The sequence below is a fragment of the Theropithecus gelada genome, chromosome 7a, assembly GCF_003255815.1.
Source record: "Theropithecus gelada isolate Dixy chromosome 7a, Tgel_1.0, whole genome shotgun sequence".
NCBI classification, from domain to species: domain Eukaryota; kingdom Metazoa; phylum Chordata; class Mammalia; order Primates; family Cercopithecidae; genus Theropithecus; species Theropithecus gelada.
The window spans coordinates 23676902-23697467 of NC_037674.1; the positions used below are offsets into that span (position 1 = coordinate 23676902).

The window sequence follows — 20566 nt, forward strand, 5'->3', positions numbered from 1 at the left end:
TTTATACAGTATATTGAATAATTTGTGTATGAAGCAAGGTTTGTGCATATATGAAGTTGATACACATTTAACCATCAAGAAAGCAAAGGTGTCACTATCTCAGCCACCCATGTGGACAGTCACCTGTTGTTTGGCATCACCATCATTCCTGACTTTGAATTGACAGGCAACCAATAAGCAATCATTTTCTTATATTTATTCACATATAAGTACTTAGTAAAAAATATGACATGCCACTAATACAATGAAAAAAATGCGTTCAGGGTAACTAAGTGGCACAATAGCAGCACCAGAACACCTGTATCATCCATTAAACAACAGCAACCACAAACAATGGCAGGCTCTCAGTTTCCACCTACAATTCTGTGTTTTGACTGAAAAGTTATTGTACACTGTAACCCCTTGGTAATGGTGAATAAACAGTGTGTTTTGTGTCTAAGTCTTGACTGCAACTAGTCACATGAGGTCAGGTGTGGAATTTTCCACTTGTGGTGTCATTTGCTGCTCAAAAAGTGTAAGATTTTGGAGCATTTTGGATTTTCAGATTAGGGATGCTCAACTCACAGAGCTATAAGGAGTCACTGTGTATCCCAAGGGAATGCCTCTCCTATCTCATGAGTCACTTTCCTCCAGCTTATTTGAGAGTCAATTTGTTTTAAGGTCTAATTCTACATTGTTGCCTAGTTTCTTCTCAGAACCACCCCCGTTTAGTCCCCCGAGGTCTCCAAATCCCCACTCAGATGGGGCCTCTGATCACTTCTGTTGATTACTGAGGGGATTCTAGGATTTCCTTTAGCATAATGTTGTCATCATCAGGTTAAAATCAAAGGAAGTGTGATCCTTGGAGAGAATACTCCCATTCTCCACTTTATCCCTTCTTAGCCTAAAATGCCACTAACCTTGTACGCAACATGCTTTAATGAAGGTTTGTAATAACTGAAAGGATCACAATGTAGATCAAAAACAAAAATGGAAAGAAAAAGTAAAACTGGATGTCAAATTTGACTGCAAACAAAGATCAAGGTTAAATGCTAAAAAATTTAATCACAAAGTTTCCAATAGCTGCCTGTTCTTCCTGGGGCTTGGTAGTTCAATTCAACAGGTTGAATTGAACTTATTGTTCTTCCAAATAAATATTATTTGTTGATACAGTTAGCTCAGGTTAGTTTCTATGACTTACCAGCAAAAGACCGCTAATATATCCTTTACAAAAAATGGTTTTATGGTCAGATGTTTGGGAAATGCTTCCAGAGCACATAGCACCAGCTTGGAAATTCACAATGGTCATTAAAGACTCTGAGAAGTCCTGCAATACAGAAATCACTTTAACTAGTTAAGCCATTATTACCAAAGGGTATGTCCCAAACTTTTGTCAGTGTGAAACTTCCATTAGCATCCTACAGAACTTATATTTAACTTCAAGGAATACGTGAATACAATGAAGGCATGGAGGCAATCACATCGTTATTCCAAAAGAATTTGCCAATTCATTAGATTGTCTTGGCCACATTTCATGTAGCATTTTATGAATAATTTGCATTAACATATTGATTAAAAGTAAAAGGGATAATACTTTTGTTTTTGAGGCAGAGTCTCACTCTGTGGCCCAGGCTGGAGTGCAGGTGGTGCGAGCACTGCTCACTGCAGTCTCGACTTGCCAAGCTCAAGCAATCCGTCCACTTCAGCCTACCAAGTAGCTGAGACTACAAACGTGTGCCACAATGTCCAGCTAATTTGTTAGGTTTTTTGTTGTTTTTTTGGTGTGTGTGTGTGGAGACAAGGTCTCACTGTGTTGCTGGTCTCAAACTCCCAAGCTCAAGCAATTCTCTCACCTTGGCCTCCCAAAATGTTGGAATTACAGGCATGTAATTCCACACACAGTCGGGATAACACTTTTGAAATGACCTTCTTAGTAATCCACGGTTTTTTCTTTACTTACCCTTTACTGCTCAGAATATGGGAGGGTGAGATCGAGCAAGTTTGTAAAGAAGAGAAGGTCTATAACCAACAAGAAAAGACAGGAAACAGCAGAAAGAAAGAATATGGCAGAGAAATCTAAGGATCCTAGCTTTCCCCTGCTACCCTCCTCACCTCTCCTGAGTCAAAAATATGGGGGAGAGGGGTATTTGTTGCTCTCCTGAAAAGTTTTCAAGCCCTTTAAAGAAGCCCCATGATACAGAAATGTTTGGTGATCTGAAATGTATTCCCAAATGAAAATATTGCAAAGAAATGTGTGTTACATTAAGAAATAATTAAGGCATGTGATCAAGAATACACATTAATTTTGTGACAGCATTTTACAGGAAAAATATCTTGATTCCTGTTATGGACTGAATGCGCCCCACCCTCCCAAATTTAATGTTAAAGTTCTAACCCCTGGTGTGATGGTATTTGAGATGCGGCCTTGGGGAGGTAATCAAGTTTAAATTAAGTCATAAGGGTGGGGTCTTAATACAAGGAAAGACCACATGAGGACACAGAGAGAAGGTGGCCTCTGCAAGCCACAAGAGAGCCCTTAGCAGAACACTACGATGATGGCACCCTGACCTGGGCCTCCAGAACTGTGTGAAAATTAATTTCTGTTGTTTAACTCAGTCTATGGTATTTAGTTATGGCAGCCCAAGCTAAGACATAACTAAGACATGTATAAGTATTTCAAAGGAAGAATATCTTGATTCCTGAGCTTTCACAAAATGGGTTAAAATGTTCCTAGTTCCCAAATCTCTTATGCAATAATTGCAACTTAGTGCCCCTTAGTTATAACATAGATTTCCAGACGTTACTTGTTTCTGACATTGAGTCCATATTTACCTTTGTTTGGTTTAATATAATTACACACAGGAACATTGCTTGAGCTTCCATCATCATACCTTGAAATTTATGAGCCAAAGATCAGGCTGAAAGGCTAATGAATATTACTGAAGATGAACTGAAAAGATTCCTTGGGCAGACTGATTGGTCAATAGAAGTTTCCAGGGTTTTCATCACCAAACATATTTAACAATCGAAATACACTAGGCAGCTTACAAAATCTCACTGTTTGCCTGTTACACTGCTTTACCACTACTATGAAAATAGTCTGTGTGGTGGAGTGAAACCAGTTCTGCTACTCTAGCCAGATGGAGCCAAACAATTAATGTCTGAACGAAGTATAAAGATGGTCTGCATTATATGGTTAATTTTCCAGTCCAATTGGATGCCCTACAAAGATGAGAGAGGAGACACAATATGAAGAGATCATATAAGCCAGAAGAGACAGTGGGAGCTTAGAGCTGATTTAGTTTTTGAAGAGCTTTCCAGTTTAGTCCATATGATTCCCCTCCCCTAATTCTTTTCCCCTTAGTTAATCTTGCACAATTAAAACCGGCAAATATATTTCTTACATTAAAATTTGTATTAAAATTTCACTTTACATTCTACAGTGTTTCAGCCATGCAGTCCTGTTTAACTATTGGGACATCTTTAGGGACTTGTTTATTTAATAGTTTCAGCATAACTAAGAAATAAGCAAATACTCTGAATGCTGCATGGTCTGCAGTTATTCTTTTTAAAATTATTTTTCTTTAAGACTAGTCAAGCATAGTAGTGAGAAGGGGAGAAAGTAGAACAAGGGGTTTCAGATCAAACTCCTGACTTTGAAAAATCAGTTGAGATAACTCACTACCTTCGGGCCAGCCATGCAATTACTCTTAATACAACTGTACCACAGATGTATTGCCAAGAACAAAGGCCCTGGCTCTGCTCCTGTATTTAAGGTAATGGAGCCTTTATTAAAACAGTCCACAGTATAGTATACTTGGTAAAGCTGGTAATATTGGTTAAACGTGACATAACTCTTTTCAGGATGTCCTGACCCCTGCAGATTCTCTAGAAATAAATCCCCTAGAGCAGCTGTCTTTTACCAGGGGTGGACAACAGAATCACCCTGGAGATTTTGTGTAGTCAGTTGGTGATGGGGCTTGGACATGTGCATTTACCCTAGCTCTTCTGATGACTCTCCTGTGTACCCTGGCACTTAAGCCATCTGCTTATAAAAGGTAATTCTTTTTCTTTTTTTCTGAGATGGAAGTTTTGCTCTGTCGCCCAGGCTGCAGGGCAATTGTGTGATCCAGGCTGGCTCACTGCAACCTCCAACTCCTTGATTCAAGTGATTCTCCTGCCTCAGCCTCCCAAGTAACTGGGATTGCAGGCATGCACCACCACACCTGGGTAATTTTTGTATTTTTAGTAGAGACGGGGTTTTACCATGTTGGCCAGGCTGGTCTCAAACTCCTAACCTCAAGTGATCTGCCAGTCTCAGCCTCCCAAAATACTGGGATTACAGGCATGAGCCACCACGTCCGGCCTGTTTTTATTTCTTCACTTCATAAAACTCAAAGATGCTTTAAAATGAAATAACAAGCCTTTCTCTGGACTGTAATTACAGAACTTTTGTCTCCTGGTGCTTCTACGCCACTGGTGTAATTCAGAGTATGCTTTTCATGGTGATTATGCTTGTTAAGAGAGATTGGGTATTCAGTGTATTAGGCAGAACTATAGTTGTAAGTTTGTGGCTTAAGCATTCTGATCCCTTTGAGCCTTTAGTCCAATGAGGCAGTCATTTGTGAGCAAGGAATCAAATATGTCTCTCATGTGAACACTTTAAGTAAATAACTGGAGAAAGTACTCCAGCAAAATAAGGGAGTAAAATAATGTTGGCTCAAAATGAGGTCGAAAAGCTGCAGGGCTCGGATCGTGTTGCTATAGGCATAAATCTGGGAGTTCTCAAGGTGTAGCTAATATTTAACGTCCAGAGAAGGTAGTGTATATTCCATAGCCTCATGCAAAGGACTTTCAACAACGAAGAGGACTCAGTTAAGGAGACCGAAAAGGTGGGGCCTGTATGAAAAGGCACAGCAACGAATGTAAAACTTCCCCAATAATACTCTCATTTATCTAAAACTGTCCCACAGCTTAACTTTGAAAATTCAAAACCATTCAATTCAGCTCTCAGATTTGTGTGAGAAATAACGAGATACTTGCAGCTCAGAAAAAGAAAAACAACTATCTAGAAAGTGACTGCTTTATCCCCCACTGTAAACTATACCACTGCGGCCCGGGATCCTTGTTCGACTCCTAGCCAAGGCGTTCCCGCTGCGTTTCTGTTGGGTTATCCCAAACCTGATAGAATACTACCGCCCTCCCTGCCTCCGGTCGAATAAACTACAACGTCTGGCACTCGGTGCTGAAAAGAAATCGGGCGCGGTGTCTTGCCCAGTCTGGTGAGCGGCACCGGGTGCAGTAACTGTCACCGGCACCCACATGCGGTTCCGGCGCTTAGGGCGCCGCTGAACTCAGAGCCCGGGAGTCATGGCCGCTGGCGGTGACGCCGCAGGTAATTCAGCCCAGGAGCAGGGCCCGGGCCTGGTGAACTCTCGGAAAAATGGGGGCCCGAGCAAACAAGAAGAGCGAGGGCAAGGGGCGTAGGCACCCGGAGGCGGCAGCAAGACTCAGGACGCCAAGAGCACCGTCTTCCTGGTGCCCCAGGGCCTGCGCCGCCTCTCCACGCCCCTCGCACGGCGGCGACTGCTTCCGAGGTCATGTTTCCGGGACGCGCGCGTCTTCAGGGTGGAAGCCTGGCGCACGTCCGGAGGTGCCGAGAAGCCAACCAGCCCAAACTCTGGGGGAAATGACTCTCCTCTGCCCTCGCCCCGCGCTCTGCTACCATTTCCTTCCGTCTCTGCTTCGCTCAGCGATGCAAAACGCGCGAGGCGCACGGCAGAGGGCCGAGGCCGCGGGACTCTCTGGGCCAGGCCCGCCCCTCGGCCTCGCAGCGCAGCACGGGACGCCCTGGCCGCTGTCCAGCGCTGGCAGTCTGAGCCGAGGCTGTCGCGGAGCCAGTACAGCCGGGGCCGCGGGCTGGAAGGGCGAGCTTCCTAAGCCGGGGGGATGCCCGGCGCCCGGGCAGGGTAGGAGAGCGGTGGGCAAAGGGACCCGGCCGTCCGGAAGGAAGCCACGCGGCTTGAGGCGGTGGGGGAAGTAGGCCGGCGGGCGGCCCCTGTGCGCGCGGGGGGAGTCCATTAGGGTCCCTGGCGGGGGGACGGCTTTCTAATGTGTGAGGGCGACGCCCCAAAAGCTGTCGTCGGCCCTACGCGCTGAATGTGGATGGATGACTGGGACCCAGTAGTTTCCGATCCCAAACCTGCTTTCCGAGAAGGGCTTCTAACCCAAAATGTGAATCCCGCCTCCCCTCTCGGCCAGAACTGTGGACTCGTCCCGGAGGGGGCGGTGGGTGGGGCGGAGCTGGCGGGAAATTTCGGTTTCGGCGGGTTCCCTGCGGCGCAACTCATCGTGCGCTCTCTTGTTCCTCGGGTGTTCTCCTCGCTCGCCCTCTGACTTTGCCATGCCCTGCTCTGAAGAGACACCCGCCATTTCACCCAGTAAGCGGCCCCGGCCTGCAGAAGAGGGCGGCATGCAGCTCCGCTTTGCCCGGCTCTCCGAGCACGCCACGGCCCCCACGCGGGGCTCCGCCCGGGCCGCGGGCTACGACCTGTACAGGTGAGCGGGGACCTCCCGGCGAGGAGGCTGGGAAGGGCCGGCCATCCGCTGCCACAGCTAGAAACAGTCATCGAAGAGATCACAGGAACACACTAGCTATAAATAGGATTTCTGCCTTTTTCATATTGAAAATTTTAGTTTTCATCTTTGGCATAAATTAAATAGAGATTTGGGCAAAGACTGCAGAATAAGTAAAATAACTATACGGCGTCCAGCAAGGCGTTACTTTGCAACGTTTATTGTGCCCTTCCTAAATAGAAGATAGAGAGGAAGGCACATGGTGGCTTTCGAGTGGCCTGAGGGTGATGCTGTGCTCAATAGAAAAGCCAAGGTGAGAGCCTAGATGTGAGGGTGAAAACACCTAAGAAGGATGAACAGAGATGCATCTGCCTTAAAAAGTTATTTTCTATACATTCATCTGGCCCCAGGGCGGAATTTCAGAAGGCATCCGAATACGAAAGGCAGAGCTGCCTGTAATACTACCACACTTCATCTCTACAGCACGTTTTACCTGTACTAAAAACTTTCCTTATGCTGTTGTATTTAGTCCTCACAACAATCCTTAACTAGGTAAGTGTTACTTTTTACGCAGGCAGGAGTTTGTGAAGAGCTGAATTGATTTCCCCAGAGACTTGAAATTGATACCTTTTTTTTCCCGAATTTTTGGCTTTTTTTTTTTTTTTTCTTTTGACTACTGTGCCAGTTCTTAGAGCCATTAAGGTAGGAGAAAAGTAATGCTGAGAGGGAAGGAGAGTTTATACTAAATCCCAAGCATTGGGATTTATTTTAAAGTTTCTCAGGTAATTCAAACATGAGAACTATTGGTCTAAGCACAGGAGAAGAGAAAGTAGTGCATGATGATAGCAACAGAAAAGAAAGGAAAAGGAAAGTAGCTATGGGCAATTGCAGCTGGAAAAACTACGGTCTCTTAATTTTAATGAATAAAAGAGTGATGTAGTTTGACTAGACCTTTCCGAAGTATATTTTGGAGCACTTTTTTGAGTCCTAGGGGAGTCCTTGATTTAAGATACCTTAAGTAGCCTCATAATAAATTCAGGTGACTTTCTGTGTACTGAAATAGACGTGGAAATAATGTATCTGTAATAAATTAGGCCATAACTATTTAAAGAGGGGTTTCAGCGAAAGAAGTTTGGAAGTATAGTACTGCTTTACCAGACTTAATGCAATTCTCCAAAGTAAACTTCTGGTTCTGCTCATTGTAAAATCTCTTAAATTTCCACCCAGCGGAGGGCCACAGTAATAGCAAGAGTAGCAGCATTTGCTACGTGGATCTTAGAGGAATTCTGTTCCTAAACAAGGTCCATCTCCAGGGACTGTTCACAGTGATCAGCCCTCTCCCTCAGCCAGGAAATTCATCGCCTAAGCTTGGCAAACCACCAAGCCCCGCCTGACAGATACAACACAGTTCTTTATCCCTCTTATTTTGTCCACCCATTTTCTCCTTTCCTTCTGCAGATATTCCCTAATCACATAAATGATTGTGAGAATAAAATGAGTTAATATATGTAAACCAGTTAGAACTGTGCCTGGCACATAGTAAAGGATTAATCAGTGATAGCTAGTATTATTAGTAATATTTGGCCTTTTTTCTTTGTTCTTTCTTCATTTTTTTTCCTTTTCAAACTATGGTAGTAAAGCATCCACCTTTTGAAAGTTTGCCTTTCTGCCCTTTCATGCTAATAAGTACCTCAGTTTCCCAATAAACTTTTGTTCAGGGGCAAAGATTTACAATGTTGACATCTCTTCACACCACCAAAAATATTCACAGAGAATTATTTTATCTAAAGCTGTCATTTTAATAATAAAATAACTACCTCTACCTTCTTCATAAACTTTTAAGATGAATTGGGAATTCATCATAGCAAGGTTGATTTTAGAAACTAAAGTTCATTAATTCATTAAATATATTGAAAGCAATTTTATATGCTTGGTCACAAAGAAAATATAAAAACAATTTTATAAATTTGCAGTTATTTTCTTTCAATATTTTCTTAGTGCCTATGATTACACAATACCACCTATGGAGAAAGCTCTTGTGAAAACGGACATTCAGATAGCGCTCCCTTCTGGGTGTTATGGAAGAGTAGGTGAGTCATTTAAGAAACAGGTAACTATTTGTCAAGTTATCCTTTGTGATACGTTCTTCATGTTTCATTTGGGGTAATAAGCAGGCAATATTGCTTGGGCTGTGTCCTAAAAGAAGCACCATTTGTGATAGCAAATGCACTGTTTGAAAGGCTTTATTTACATCTTTGCTTTGCCTCTTTTTGACCCTTTTGTTTTTCTCTTTCCTCACTGGAGCTTTTAGGCTCACATTGGCCTAGAAGGCTGTTCTCAGAACATGGCATTTTATATTAGGAGAGTAAAACTTGGGACCTTGTTGGTCCCAGAGTGTGTAAGCCTACTTAACCTTTTCTTGTTTGGTCGTGGGGTTAGGGTAAGGGATACTCTTCAGTGTTGTAGAGGCATTGGGAGGAGGTAGGACAAAATGGAATACAAGTCAACAGGTTTGATTTTTCTGGAGCGGATCAGTTGTTACCAGACAGTTCTTTGCAAGAGCGTAAGTTCTTTTTGACTAACCAGAGTAAACATAAAGGAGTCAATGGAGCTGTGATGCCCTCCTCCAGGGAAAGGAGTTAGACTGGCACTATCTTATTAGCCATGAGTGGGGAAACTGCCAGTACTTCAGCCCTTAAAAGATAACAAGATGGCCTTTCATCTCATTTCTTGGGCATCATTGACTGCATTTTTTAGAGTTTTTTCAGGGGAGGGGGCAGGAGGTGGAGTGAAATAAAGGTTAGTATAGAAAGAGGCTGCATTATTGACAAAGTGCCTGATTTAAATTATTATAAAATAAAATACTAGTTAGGATAATTAATTATAGGCCTGATGCTTGAGTCTGCAATAATAAGGTGTAACCATAGCTTTTTATTTTTTCAGTTTTTAGGATTAAAAAGTATACTAGTATTGAATCATTGAGACTTAGTTTTTGGCATTTTTAGTTAACTGATATTAGCCTGTTTATCTTACTCTGGTTCATGTGTTTCCTACAGACATGTCTTTTGGCATCTGAATCATGAATAGTGGGGTCCCAAGTTGTAGGCTATGCTCTGCTACTATTTGGTTAGGTTTGTTTCCATCTCCCTTCCCCTTCCTTTCCCTTCCCATCTACATTGTACATGTTGTGGTTTCCCATCTTAAAACCAAAGTCTTCTTCCTCAGTAGTGTTGCTGCTGGCCACACTCCTCTTTCTTCCCCTTTGAGGCTTAACTTCTTGAAAGAGCAGCCTACAGTCGTTCCCGTTTGCTCACCTTTCAGCTCATTCTAGCAGTCCTTCTGCCCTGTCTGCAGCACCACAAATTCTAACTGAAGTCACATGGGAGTGGTTTAAGTTAGTTTTGAATTAAAACCTTGTAGAATTTTCCTAAACTAGTCTTTCCAACTTTGGTAATGTAGTATGATGAATATATATTCTTTAATTCAAAACCATGTGCTAAAGTTAAGATGAAGATGTAGATATTATAGGTGAAGAGAATGACATGCTTAAATTGCATCAGTTATCTCTGGTATAGCCCTTCCCCCTTAAAATAACCAATGTCTCCTTTTTTGTTTTTTAGCTCCACGGTCAGGCTTGGCTGCAAAACACTTTATTGATATAGGAGGTAATGCATTTCCTTTTTTATTCTGTAAATGTTTGCAAGCATTTACTTTGTCTTTGTTTAAAAGGTAATATTCAAATGACAGATTTTATTTTTAAGAAAATAAAATGATTAGAGGAAAGCTTGTTATAATATGAGGAGGCAAAGCTTTGTGGTTATTTTAAGCAATTATATTTTGCTTAACTACTAACTTAATTTTTAAAATAATTACTTGATTATTAATGACTTAGATTTAATGATGTAATAATTAGGTAATTATTTAAGCAACAAGAGTTCTAGAAAACACAAGGCTATCTTGTAAGAATTTTCTTCATAAGAGAGCTATCTGTCTTTAGCAAAATATAACAAGAAAATCTTTCCCTGAAGTCAGGAGAGAAAACACTTTTCTCTAAATTTGTCAAGACAGTCCTCTGTGGTACTGTTTCCCTTATAATAAAGCCTTTCTCATGTCTCCCAAAGTTAACCCTACCTCATGTGGTACCTTTCATGAAGAACCTTCAATGTCCTCTGCTAACTACTCTTGCTACAGAGCTACTCCTCTTATCGTAAGGAAACTTCTACTTTCCTAATGTGGTTTCCTTGTTTCAGGTCTCCTCCAACTGGGATCCAGACCCCACTTAATGTGGTCCCCACATACTGATCCTTTATCCCATCAGTAGTGAATGTTTCATTTAACAAGATATCTTGGCCCCACATAAGTAGGTATGCTAGATCTCCTCCACCCCTTTTTACAGAGCTACTTTATATAGCTCTGGCTTAGAAATGAGCCCACGTGGATATGTGGTTAAAAACTGGAGTCTCTGGCCGGGCGCGGTGGCTCAAGCCTGTAATCCCAGCACTTTGGGAGGCCGAGACGGGTGGATCACGAGGTCAGGAAATCCAGACCATCCTGGCTAACACGGTGAAACCCCGTCTCTACTAAAAAATACAAAAAAAAAAAACTAGCCGGGCGAGGTGGCGGGCGCCTGTAGTCCCAGCTACTCGGGAGGCTGAGGCAGGAGAATGGCGTGGACCCGGGAGGCGGAGCTTGCAGTGAGCTGAGATCCGGCCACTGCACTCCAGCCTGAGAGACAGAGCAAGACTCCGTCTCAAAAAAAACAAAAAAAAAAAACTGGAGTCTCTGTGTGATTCCAACCCCCTCGTTCTTTCCACTGCAATTAAGTGTGAAGATTACCCTGCTGCATCCCCCTCACCAACTAAACACGTCCTGAATTAGCTCACTTTTATGTGCCACTGCAAGGGCTAACTAAGCACTTAATGAAACCTGGCTATCCTAGTCTGCTCCTTAGTCTGACATTTGGTGGGCGTGGTATCTCTCCATAGTGTCAGTAGGTGGTGCTGTTGGCCAAGACAGGACCCCAAAAGTACCCAGTTCTTAGGGACTAAAGGGGAGCTAAGTTTTACATAGCAGGGATGGACATTGACAGCCCACTCTCGGGTTGAAGATTCCTTGGGCTCTGTAAGTTATGCTCTGTAAGTTGACCGTTTACAAGGTCAACTATGGTCATTTGGGACTGTAACTTAAGGATATAAATGATTGTATATATTTTCAACGAAGTTTCAAATGATTGTGCAAGGAACAGGAGCTTTGGAATAACAACTGGATTTAGGTCCCAGCTCTGTCACTAACTAGTTATTAACCTTTCTGAACCTGTTTCCTCATCTTTCAATGGAAATTAGTGTGCCTGCCTCTGAGAGGTGGGAGGATTAAATGATAATATGTATGAAATACCTAATACAGTGCTTGGCACATACTAGATTCTGTGAGATATAATTTCTGTCCTTAGGGACTTCACAGATTGTTTTTATGTGGAAACTTTTTCTTTTTTTCGACTTTGTTACTAATTTTTGCTCTGTTTAAAACAACTTTCTGGAAAAAAATTCATGTAAAAGAATGGAAAGTTAGTTTGCCTGGTGGTTGGTATGGTATTATTCATAAAATTACACTGTGGTGTGTTCTTGGATGCAGAGAACCTTAACAGTCTCCCTTAGGCACAAGTTTATCATAGTTGGCAACAGTTTTTATTTCTGAAAAGAGATGTTGTTAGAAATCCCAGGCTGTAAATAAGGGTCAAAGGGAAAAGTTGAGCATTCAGGATTCTGTTCAGAATTCACATCTGGTAGGTGTGGATAGTTTTTCACTAAAAAAAGGTTTCCAACAAATGACATGCCAAACTCTTGACACAGTAAAACTTTTGCTTGAAGTCAGTTAATCACTCTGCCAGTTCCAATGCATGATTTTTCCAGTGATAACTTCAAGATACTTTCTGCTTTCTCTGAGGAAAAATGTCCCTGATACTTATATCCTGTAGGCAGAGAAGGCTTTTCTTGAAGGTCAAATGGCAATTGGGTGGTAAATGAATTTGAAACTACTGAAAGTTTTATACCATCAGCATTCATGTTAAAAAAAAAAACTGAGGGCCTTTTTTTCTGCCATACGTTTGAATTGACTTCAAACTACTTAATTTCTTTTAGTCAGTTACAGGTTTTTCACATTTTCTTGGCCCAAGTATAAAGATCACCTGTCTCTAGAATTCAAGACACCCAGTCATTTGAGTAGTTCTGATAGGACTACTTTACAGATACAGCAGAGGCCTTTACAAAAAGAGAATGTTTTTGTATGTTAGAAGATACTATGAAGCCAACAAGCAAATATTTACAATTTCTATGAAAAAGAAAAATGAGGAAAAAAACATGAACGAAATATAGATGAGGACGTGCAAATATCCAACAAATGGGAGGAAAAAAGTCCAGCCTCACTAGTCATCAGGGAATGAAAAGTAAGGCAATGAGATAACCATTTTGTACTCTTGATATTGGCCAGAATATAAGAGATTGTTGCCATCAGATATTGGCAAGCATTTTGGAAATGGGCATTCTCCAATATTGCTGATGGAAGTTTGAATGGCTACACCTTTTTTTGCAACCTATTTGATGAAAATAAAAAGCATTAATGTAAAAGGATATATTTAAAGGGCTTCTTTATTTTTTATAGCAAAATGTAAAAGCAGCCTGTGTCTAATATTATGTAAGAGAATAGTTACATAGAAACATATGGTACAGGTTGGGCATCGTGGCTCATGCCTGTAATCCCAGCACTTTGGGAGGCTGAGACAGACAGATTGCTTGAATCCAGGAGTTTGAGGCTCATTTGAGCAACATAGGGATACTTTCTCTCTACAAGAAATACAAAAATTAGCCAGGTGTGGTGGTGCCTGTGCACCTGGAGGCTGAGATGGGAGAATCACTTGAGGTTGAGGCTGTAGTGAGTTGTGATCATACCACTATACTCCTGCCTGGGCTATAGAGTGAGACCCTGCCAAAAAAAGAAAGAGAAAAAGAGATACCATATTTCCATATCTTGTATCTAAAAACAATGGCTAACATTTACATTTATTAATCTCAAAGGATAAATAGAAAAAAAGTAGTATGTAAGATATTTCTGTAACATTAGCTATCTCAGGGAGGGTAAGAGAATATTATAAGCTTTTATTTTATATGTATTTGTATTGTTTTGGTTATTTAAAAATTTTCGAATAAAGTAGAAACAGAATAGTTCAGAAGTCAGTCAGTCCATATTGTCTTTCTCTAACTCATTCAAGATAGATGAATTACTAGCCTGTACCTCAAAATCTCCCAGCATGGAAGTTCTCTAGCCTACTGTGGCCATTTTTTCTAACATGGAACAACATGCTATGTTGAGGGATTTCTTCATTAAATCTAATTTAAATTGTCCCTGCCGTCAAAATTTTTTCCATATAGGTAATGTGGAAAACAGCTGGTTTCATCTTTATATCAATTTTTTTCATAAATATTAAGGTCTAAATTAATGGTCAACTGACAGTGGAGAAATAAAGCAGGATTTGGTAATTCGAATTGGTCAAGTTCAATAATTGATTGTCTCCTTCAGGCCAGACAGGAGATGAACTGCCTTTGCTGCTTTTCTGCCCAGTTTTATACTCACTCTTCTCATAAAAGTATCGCATCAGGAACCTTTTAAGAAGTGCTTAAATTCAGATTCACTTGTCCCTAGTAATTCATTCATAAAGCACAGGGGTTCATTTAAATGTATGTTGTAATCCATTCGGAAAATCTAAAATGTTGTTTTTGCTGAATATGGTGGACCTAAGCATTTGCTTTTTTTCCCCCCTTATATGAGAAAATTGAAAGGATATGCTTTGGAATTACCTTTGTTCTTAAAAAATGGGGGGTGGGTATGTTTTGAGTTTTTTTTGTTTGTTTGTTTTCTCAGCTTTCAAATAATGAGGAGTGTGGACAAATAGCATTACTGCCCATTGAGCTGAACACGTGATTATTTTTAGTTCCATATTTTTTCCTTCATCAGGGTTTTTGTTGGGGGTAGAATATTAATAACAAGTAAGATGTGACATGGAGCTGTATTCAGTTAGATTCACGTGAGTCCTATCAAGCCTTTCACAAACTGAGGGGAAAGAATTACATGTATAGCAGGAAATTGGGAGTGGGAGGAGAAAGGGAAGTGACTGCTAATAAGGTAGGGGATTTTCGGAGGGAGGGTAATGAAAATGTGCTATAATTGACTGTGACGATAGTTGGCCAACTCTGATATATTATAAACTGTGGAACTGTAACACTTTAAATGGATAAATTGTATGCTTTGTGATTATTTATCAATATAAAAAAACGAAAAGGCCTGGTACACCTGTATTGTCTGTGCTTGTGTTTATGGAAATGTTTTAAATTATTGGCTTAAAGATAAATGCTAGCAAGTCTGGTAAGTATAACTCTCTGGGCTATGGCAGGGACCTAGCTCACGTCTCCCCTGCAAAGATCTTCTCCCGCTGTGTTCATAATCTCAAAGAAGTACTAATTACACATATAAAGAAGTACTAATTACACTCATGAAGCCTATGTGCTACTGTCTTCTGAGAAATCATGCTCTAAGAAAGGATGGTGGTTCAAATTAAAAGGAGAGGAAGATTATGAACTGAAAAGTTCAGGTATATTTTTAGTGTACAAATGGAATGTTCTAAGATTTGCGAGACTGCTGCTTAACAATGTCAGCGCTGACTTATTCCGCTGCAGAGCTTTAGGCTTTTTTACATTTTTGTTTATGACTCAATCGTATTTCAATCTGGGTATTAGTGGGAAGCTGATACCAGGAAAAGCCTTTAAAACTCAAACTGTAATTTTCTCCTAGTCTTTTTGGCAAGTGTGCGGTGGGTAGACAGTAGGTTGGAGATGGTCATTGCTACTCCCAGCTTAAAAGAGGAAATGGTTGCCATTTGATAAAGAGTGACAGGTTGGAAAATTAGGATGTGTTTTCTAAATTTTTATTTGTATTTTAGTAATATCATTTCTTGGTTTTAGGCTTTACATAGTACCAGGGCAAGATTCACTTATTCAATTGTAAGAATACAAATCTCAGAGCTACATAACAATGATTTTGAGATCTTACACCTCTAGTATTCAGATAGCAAAAATCGAGATATTATTATTTTTCTTTTTTCTAGCTGGTGTCATAGATGAAGATTATAGAGGAAATGTTGGTGTTGTACTGTTTAATTTTGGCAAAGAAAAGTTTGAAGGTATGTTAAATATATACATTCACATAATTCTAGTGAATTTTCGGAGTCATGTATGTGTAAATAATATTGACTCTTTTTTTTTTTTTTTTTTGAGACGGAGTCTGTCGCCCGGGCTGGAGTGCAGTGGCCTGATCTCAGCTCACTGCAAGCTCCGCCTCCCGGGTTCCCGCCATTCTCCTGCCTCAGCCTCCCGAGTAGCTGGGACTACAGGCGCCCGCCACCTCGCCCGGCTAATTTTTTTTTATTTTTTAGTAGAGACGGGGTTTCACCGTGTTAGCCAGGATGGTCTCGATCTCCTGACCTCGTGATCCGCCCGTCTCGGCCTCCCAAAGTGCTGGGATTACAGGCTTGAGCCACCGCGCCCGGCCAATAATATTGACTCTTTTAATTCTCATTGAATAAGACAGGATGTGCAGAATGTCAGTAATATCAATAATAAACTATTCTTTCTTTGAAGTCAAAAAGGGTGATCGAATTGCACAGCTCATTTGCGAACGGATTTTTTATCCAGAAATAGAAGAAGTTCAAGTAAGTATTATAAAGGATGATAGAGAATAAGTAATATAACATCTTAAGTGAAGAAATATGTATAATCTTGAGTATTTAATATGCTGTTTGTAACTAAATAGTATATATGACTAAACTTAAGCAAATTTAAAATACTAGTTTTAAGAATTTCTTAAAATGTTTTTCATGTAGCTATTATGTAGTATTTACTTTGCATAATAAGTTATTTAAACATACTGTGAACTTCTAATATTAGAATTTTTAAAAGTTATCCAATATTCTAATTTATGGAGCTTTTTAGAATTTAATTTTCTTCTTTCTGTAATCTCCCTTTTGAAAGATGATATAGCAAGAGTAGAATTCTGGCTATATTTTTCTTAGGAGCTGGAGAGGAAAACTGAAAGAGACTCTAAAAAAAATGGTGAAGCTTACCACCTTTCTATCTGTCTATCTTTCAGGCTTTGGATGACACCGAAAGGGGTTCAGGTGGTTTTGGTTCCACTGGAAAGAATTAAAATTTATGCCAAGAACAGAAAACGAGAAGTCATACCTTTTTCTTAAAAAAAAAAAGTTTTTGCTTAAAGTGTTTTGGTGTTTTGCACTTCTGTAAACTTACTAGCTTCACCTTCGAAAAGTACTGCATTTTTTACTTTTTTTTTTTTTTTAATGGTCAAGGAAGAGATCATAAAAAAATGAAACACAAAGCTTTTTGTGTTTGGATCGAAAAGAAACTTTGTTTTTCTGCAATTGATGGTTGTATGTAAATCTGCTTTGTGGTGACCTGATGTAAAGTGTCTTCTTAAAATCAAATGTACATCAATTACAGATTAAAAAAAAAACCCTGTATTTAACTCAAATGATCCCCCTTCAGCAACTTATTTTGCTTTAATTCCTTTAAATCTTAAGCAATATTTTGTATTCAGTAAACTTAAATTCTTACACAAGGTACAAAATCTTGCATAAGCTGAACTAAAAGAAAATGAAATGAAAAGGAGAGATTAAAGGTATTCCTTGTTCTTCTCTTCACTAGTTTAAAAACTTCTTTTTAATCTTAAGTTTCTTTGTGATGAGGGTGAGAAAAGAATCCTCAGTTTATTTTTCCACTATTAATCTTTCTTTTGATAAATCCTCTATTGACTGAGTAGAGGTATGTTTGTGAAAGACATGTAACTTGGGTATTTGTTACCTTTGATTTGTTCCCCTGAATTTCATCTCATCAGGCAAGTTGTACTGGTTGTAGCTATGAGTTTCCCTAAGTGAAGTAGCAATAGGCTGTAATCAAGAAAATATGCCATTTATAGGGATAAGATAAATGAAATAATACATACTTCGGCCACCAGGTTTTTCTGTCTCACATACATAAGCAGCACTTCATTGCAGATACGGAACTGATTCTGTGGCTTAGCTTGATTGACATCTTTTGGAAGTTTCTGCTGGTGTGCTTTCCTTTCTTTACTATGTTTCTCAAATTCCTTTGTGTCAGGGTTTTTTGGTGTCACTTAGGTTTTGTCCATCAGATTCTGAGACACCAGGCATCATTTTGAGGATGTGGGTTATACACATGGAGTGTTTCTGGAACTATCAGTTCACTTGGCCACCCAGTTTGTGGAAGCACAGGCAAGACTGTTCTTTTCTGGTGATTCTCCAAGCCATTTAATACCCTGCAATGTAATTGTCCGTCTGTGGGTCACAGTTCATTAGTGAGTCATGAAATCAACTCACTGGGACATAGCCACCATTTTTGTGTACTAGGTTGGGCTATAAATTATTTCTGTTGTCAATGAAATTTAAATGTTTTTCTGCTAAACTAACCAGAATGGATTCTGTTTTGTGCACCTGAACTATAATCAATACCGAATAACAGTTGAGTAAGAACAAACAGTATTACATGGCTACCGAGAAATATGGTCTTAGTTTACACTGTTAATATTAGTTACCTCTTACAGAAAGTCTGCTGTAGGCTGGGCACGGTGGCTCATGCCTTGCCCTAAAATCCTGGAGGCCTCTGCTATGATTCACCTATGGGAGCCTGCCAAAGGCTCCAAACAGCATCCCTATCTGCCACTGTCACCTCAAGCACCATTGGATCTGCTGGGTCATATGGCCCAAGTGGCAGAGCAGCTTGCACAGCAGCGTGGACCTGTTGCAGAGCCTTCTGTTCTGGATCCCACTCAAAACTGGCAGCCTTTCAGGTCACTTGATAAATGAGCTGGAGTAAGACACCCAAATGAGGAATGTGTTGCCTCCAAAATCCAAATAGGCCCACTAGGCGTTGTGCTTCTTTCTTGGTTGTAGGAGGGGCCAAATGCAGCAACTTATCCTTTACCTTAGAAGGAGTATCTCAACAGGCCCCACACCGCTGAACCCCTAGAAATTTTACTGAGGTAGACGTTCCCTGAATTTTAGTTGGATTTATTTCCCATCCTCTGGCACACAAATGTCTCACCAATAAGTCCAGTGTGCTTTCTACTTCTTGCTCACTGGATCCAATCAGCATAATGTCATCAGTGTAATGGACCAGTGTGATATCTTGCAGAAGCAAGAAGCGATTAAGGTCTCTCCAAATAAGATTATGACACAAAGCCGGAGAGTTAATATACCCTTGAGGTAGGATAGTAAAGGTATATTGCTGGCCTTGCCAACTGAAGGCAAATTCTTTCTGATGGGCCTTATGGACAGGAATGGAGAAAAAGGCATTTGCCAAGTCAATGGCTGTATACCAGGTACCAGGAGATGTGTTAACTTGCTCAAGCAATGAAACCACATCTGGTACAGCAACTGCAATTGGAGTCACCACTTGGTTAAGCTTATGATAATACACTGTCATTCTCCAAGATCCATCTGTCTTCTGCACAGGCCAAACGGGAAAGTTGGATGGGGATGTGATGGGAATCACCATCCCTGCATCTTTCAAGTCCTTGATGGTGGCACAATAATCTCCGCAATCTCTCCAGGGATTCAATATCGTTTTTGATTTACTCATTTTTTAGGTAGAGCCAGCTCTAATGGCTTCCATTTGGCCTTTCTCACCATAATAGTCCTCACCCAGTCAGGGACCAGTGTGGGGGTTCTGCCAGTTGCTCAGTATGTCTATGCCAATTATGCATTCTGGCATTGGGGAAATGACCACAGGATGAGTCCAGGAACCCACTGGACCTACTGTAAGTCGGACCTGAGCTAAAACTCCATTAATTTTCTGACCTCCATATGCCCCTACTTTAACTGTAGGACCATAATGACATTTTGGGTTCCCTGGAATGAATGTCAGCTCAGAGTCAGTGTCCAGTAGTCCCCAAAATGTCTGATTATTTCTCTTTCCCCAGTGCTCAGTTACCCCGGTAAAAGCCAGAGGTCTCCTTGCGGAAGGATGAGAGAAAGATTCACTGCATAAATTGTCGGTAATAGAGTGGGGTCCTTCCTCAAGAGAACCTGGCCTCCCCTTCATTCAAGGGGTTCTGAGTCTGTAAACTGGCTCAAGTCTGGAAACTGATTGCGGGGCCATGATTCTCTGTTTTTATAATTCAAATTAGTCTTTTGTCCATTAGACCTAGAAGTGTTCTGTTTGTATAATTTAGGTAGGAATGCAGTAGGCTTCCTATCAATTTCATTTCTAGGAACACTGATTAATTAGCCAATGCCAGAGCTCTACACGAGTCAGACTATTCTGATTGCCGCTTTGCCTCTGCTGTCCATTATGGTTACTATGCCCACTTTGCCTTTGATGGTTGAGGGCTGCCACTTGGCCCCTGCCACCTCAGGATCCAATTATTCCCATTGGATTTAAATTTTGTAGTTGAGTGGCTGCAGTTCCCACCATTAGATCTAACATATAGAGAAGAGCAATTACAGGACTCTTCAGAGATGCAGATACTGTCCTCACAAATCTATTTCACAAGACATTGGTCAAGGGTATATCTTCTGGACCCTCCCAGCTGGGAGGCGTAGGTCTAAAATGACTAATCCACTCCACCATCCCAATCTCCCAATCTCCCTAAGCTTTTGGATCCCTTCCTCTACATTAAACCAAAGGAGATCAGGCATTTCCAGCTCACTCACGGTGGGCCAACTTTTAATCCATATTTCAGCTAAACAAACAAACTATAAAAACCTTTTTTAACTCCCCAAGCTACAACATTAAATGCAGAGTCCCTACTTAGTGGGCCCACATCAATAAATTCAGCCTGATCCAACTCTATGTTCCTGCCACCATTATCCCATACACTTGATATCCATCCCATGTCTGTTCTCCAGATTGCTGTTTATATAAATTAGAGA

General features: G+C 40.7%; 1 protein-coding gene across 4 annotated transcripts; it reads left to right on the plus strand.

Moving 5' to 3' along the window:
* The first annotated feature begins 5212 nt into the window (after positions 1 to 5212).
* DUT (deoxyuridine triphosphatase) lies at positions 5213 to 18108 on the plus strand. Of its 4 annotated transcripts, none has more exons than XR_003120216.1 (7): positions 5213 to 5948; positions 6399 to 6537; positions 8554 to 8645; positions 10176 to 10220; positions 15710 to 15784; positions 16192 to 16312; positions 16750 to 18108. XR_003120216.1 is itself a non-coding variant. In XM_025390312.1 (7 exons), the coding sequence occupies exons 1-7, from the start codon at positions 5423 to 5425 to the stop codon at positions 16804 to 16806; spliced, it is 1005 nt and encodes a 334-aa protein (XP_025246097.1). In that variant the 5' UTR covers positions 5213 to 5422; the 3' UTR covers positions 16807 to 17294. The 4 variants fall into 4 exon arrangements, 3 of the variants coding, with proteins under 3 accessions (XP_025246097.1, XP_025246098.1, XP_025246099.1); XM_025390312.1 differs by having other exon boundaries at positions 16242 to 16312; positions 16750 to 17294; XM_025390313.1 differs by having other exon boundaries at positions 5278 to 5374; positions 16242 to 16312; positions 16750 to 17294.
* The last annotated feature ends 2458 nt before the right edge of the window (positions 18109 to 20566 follow it).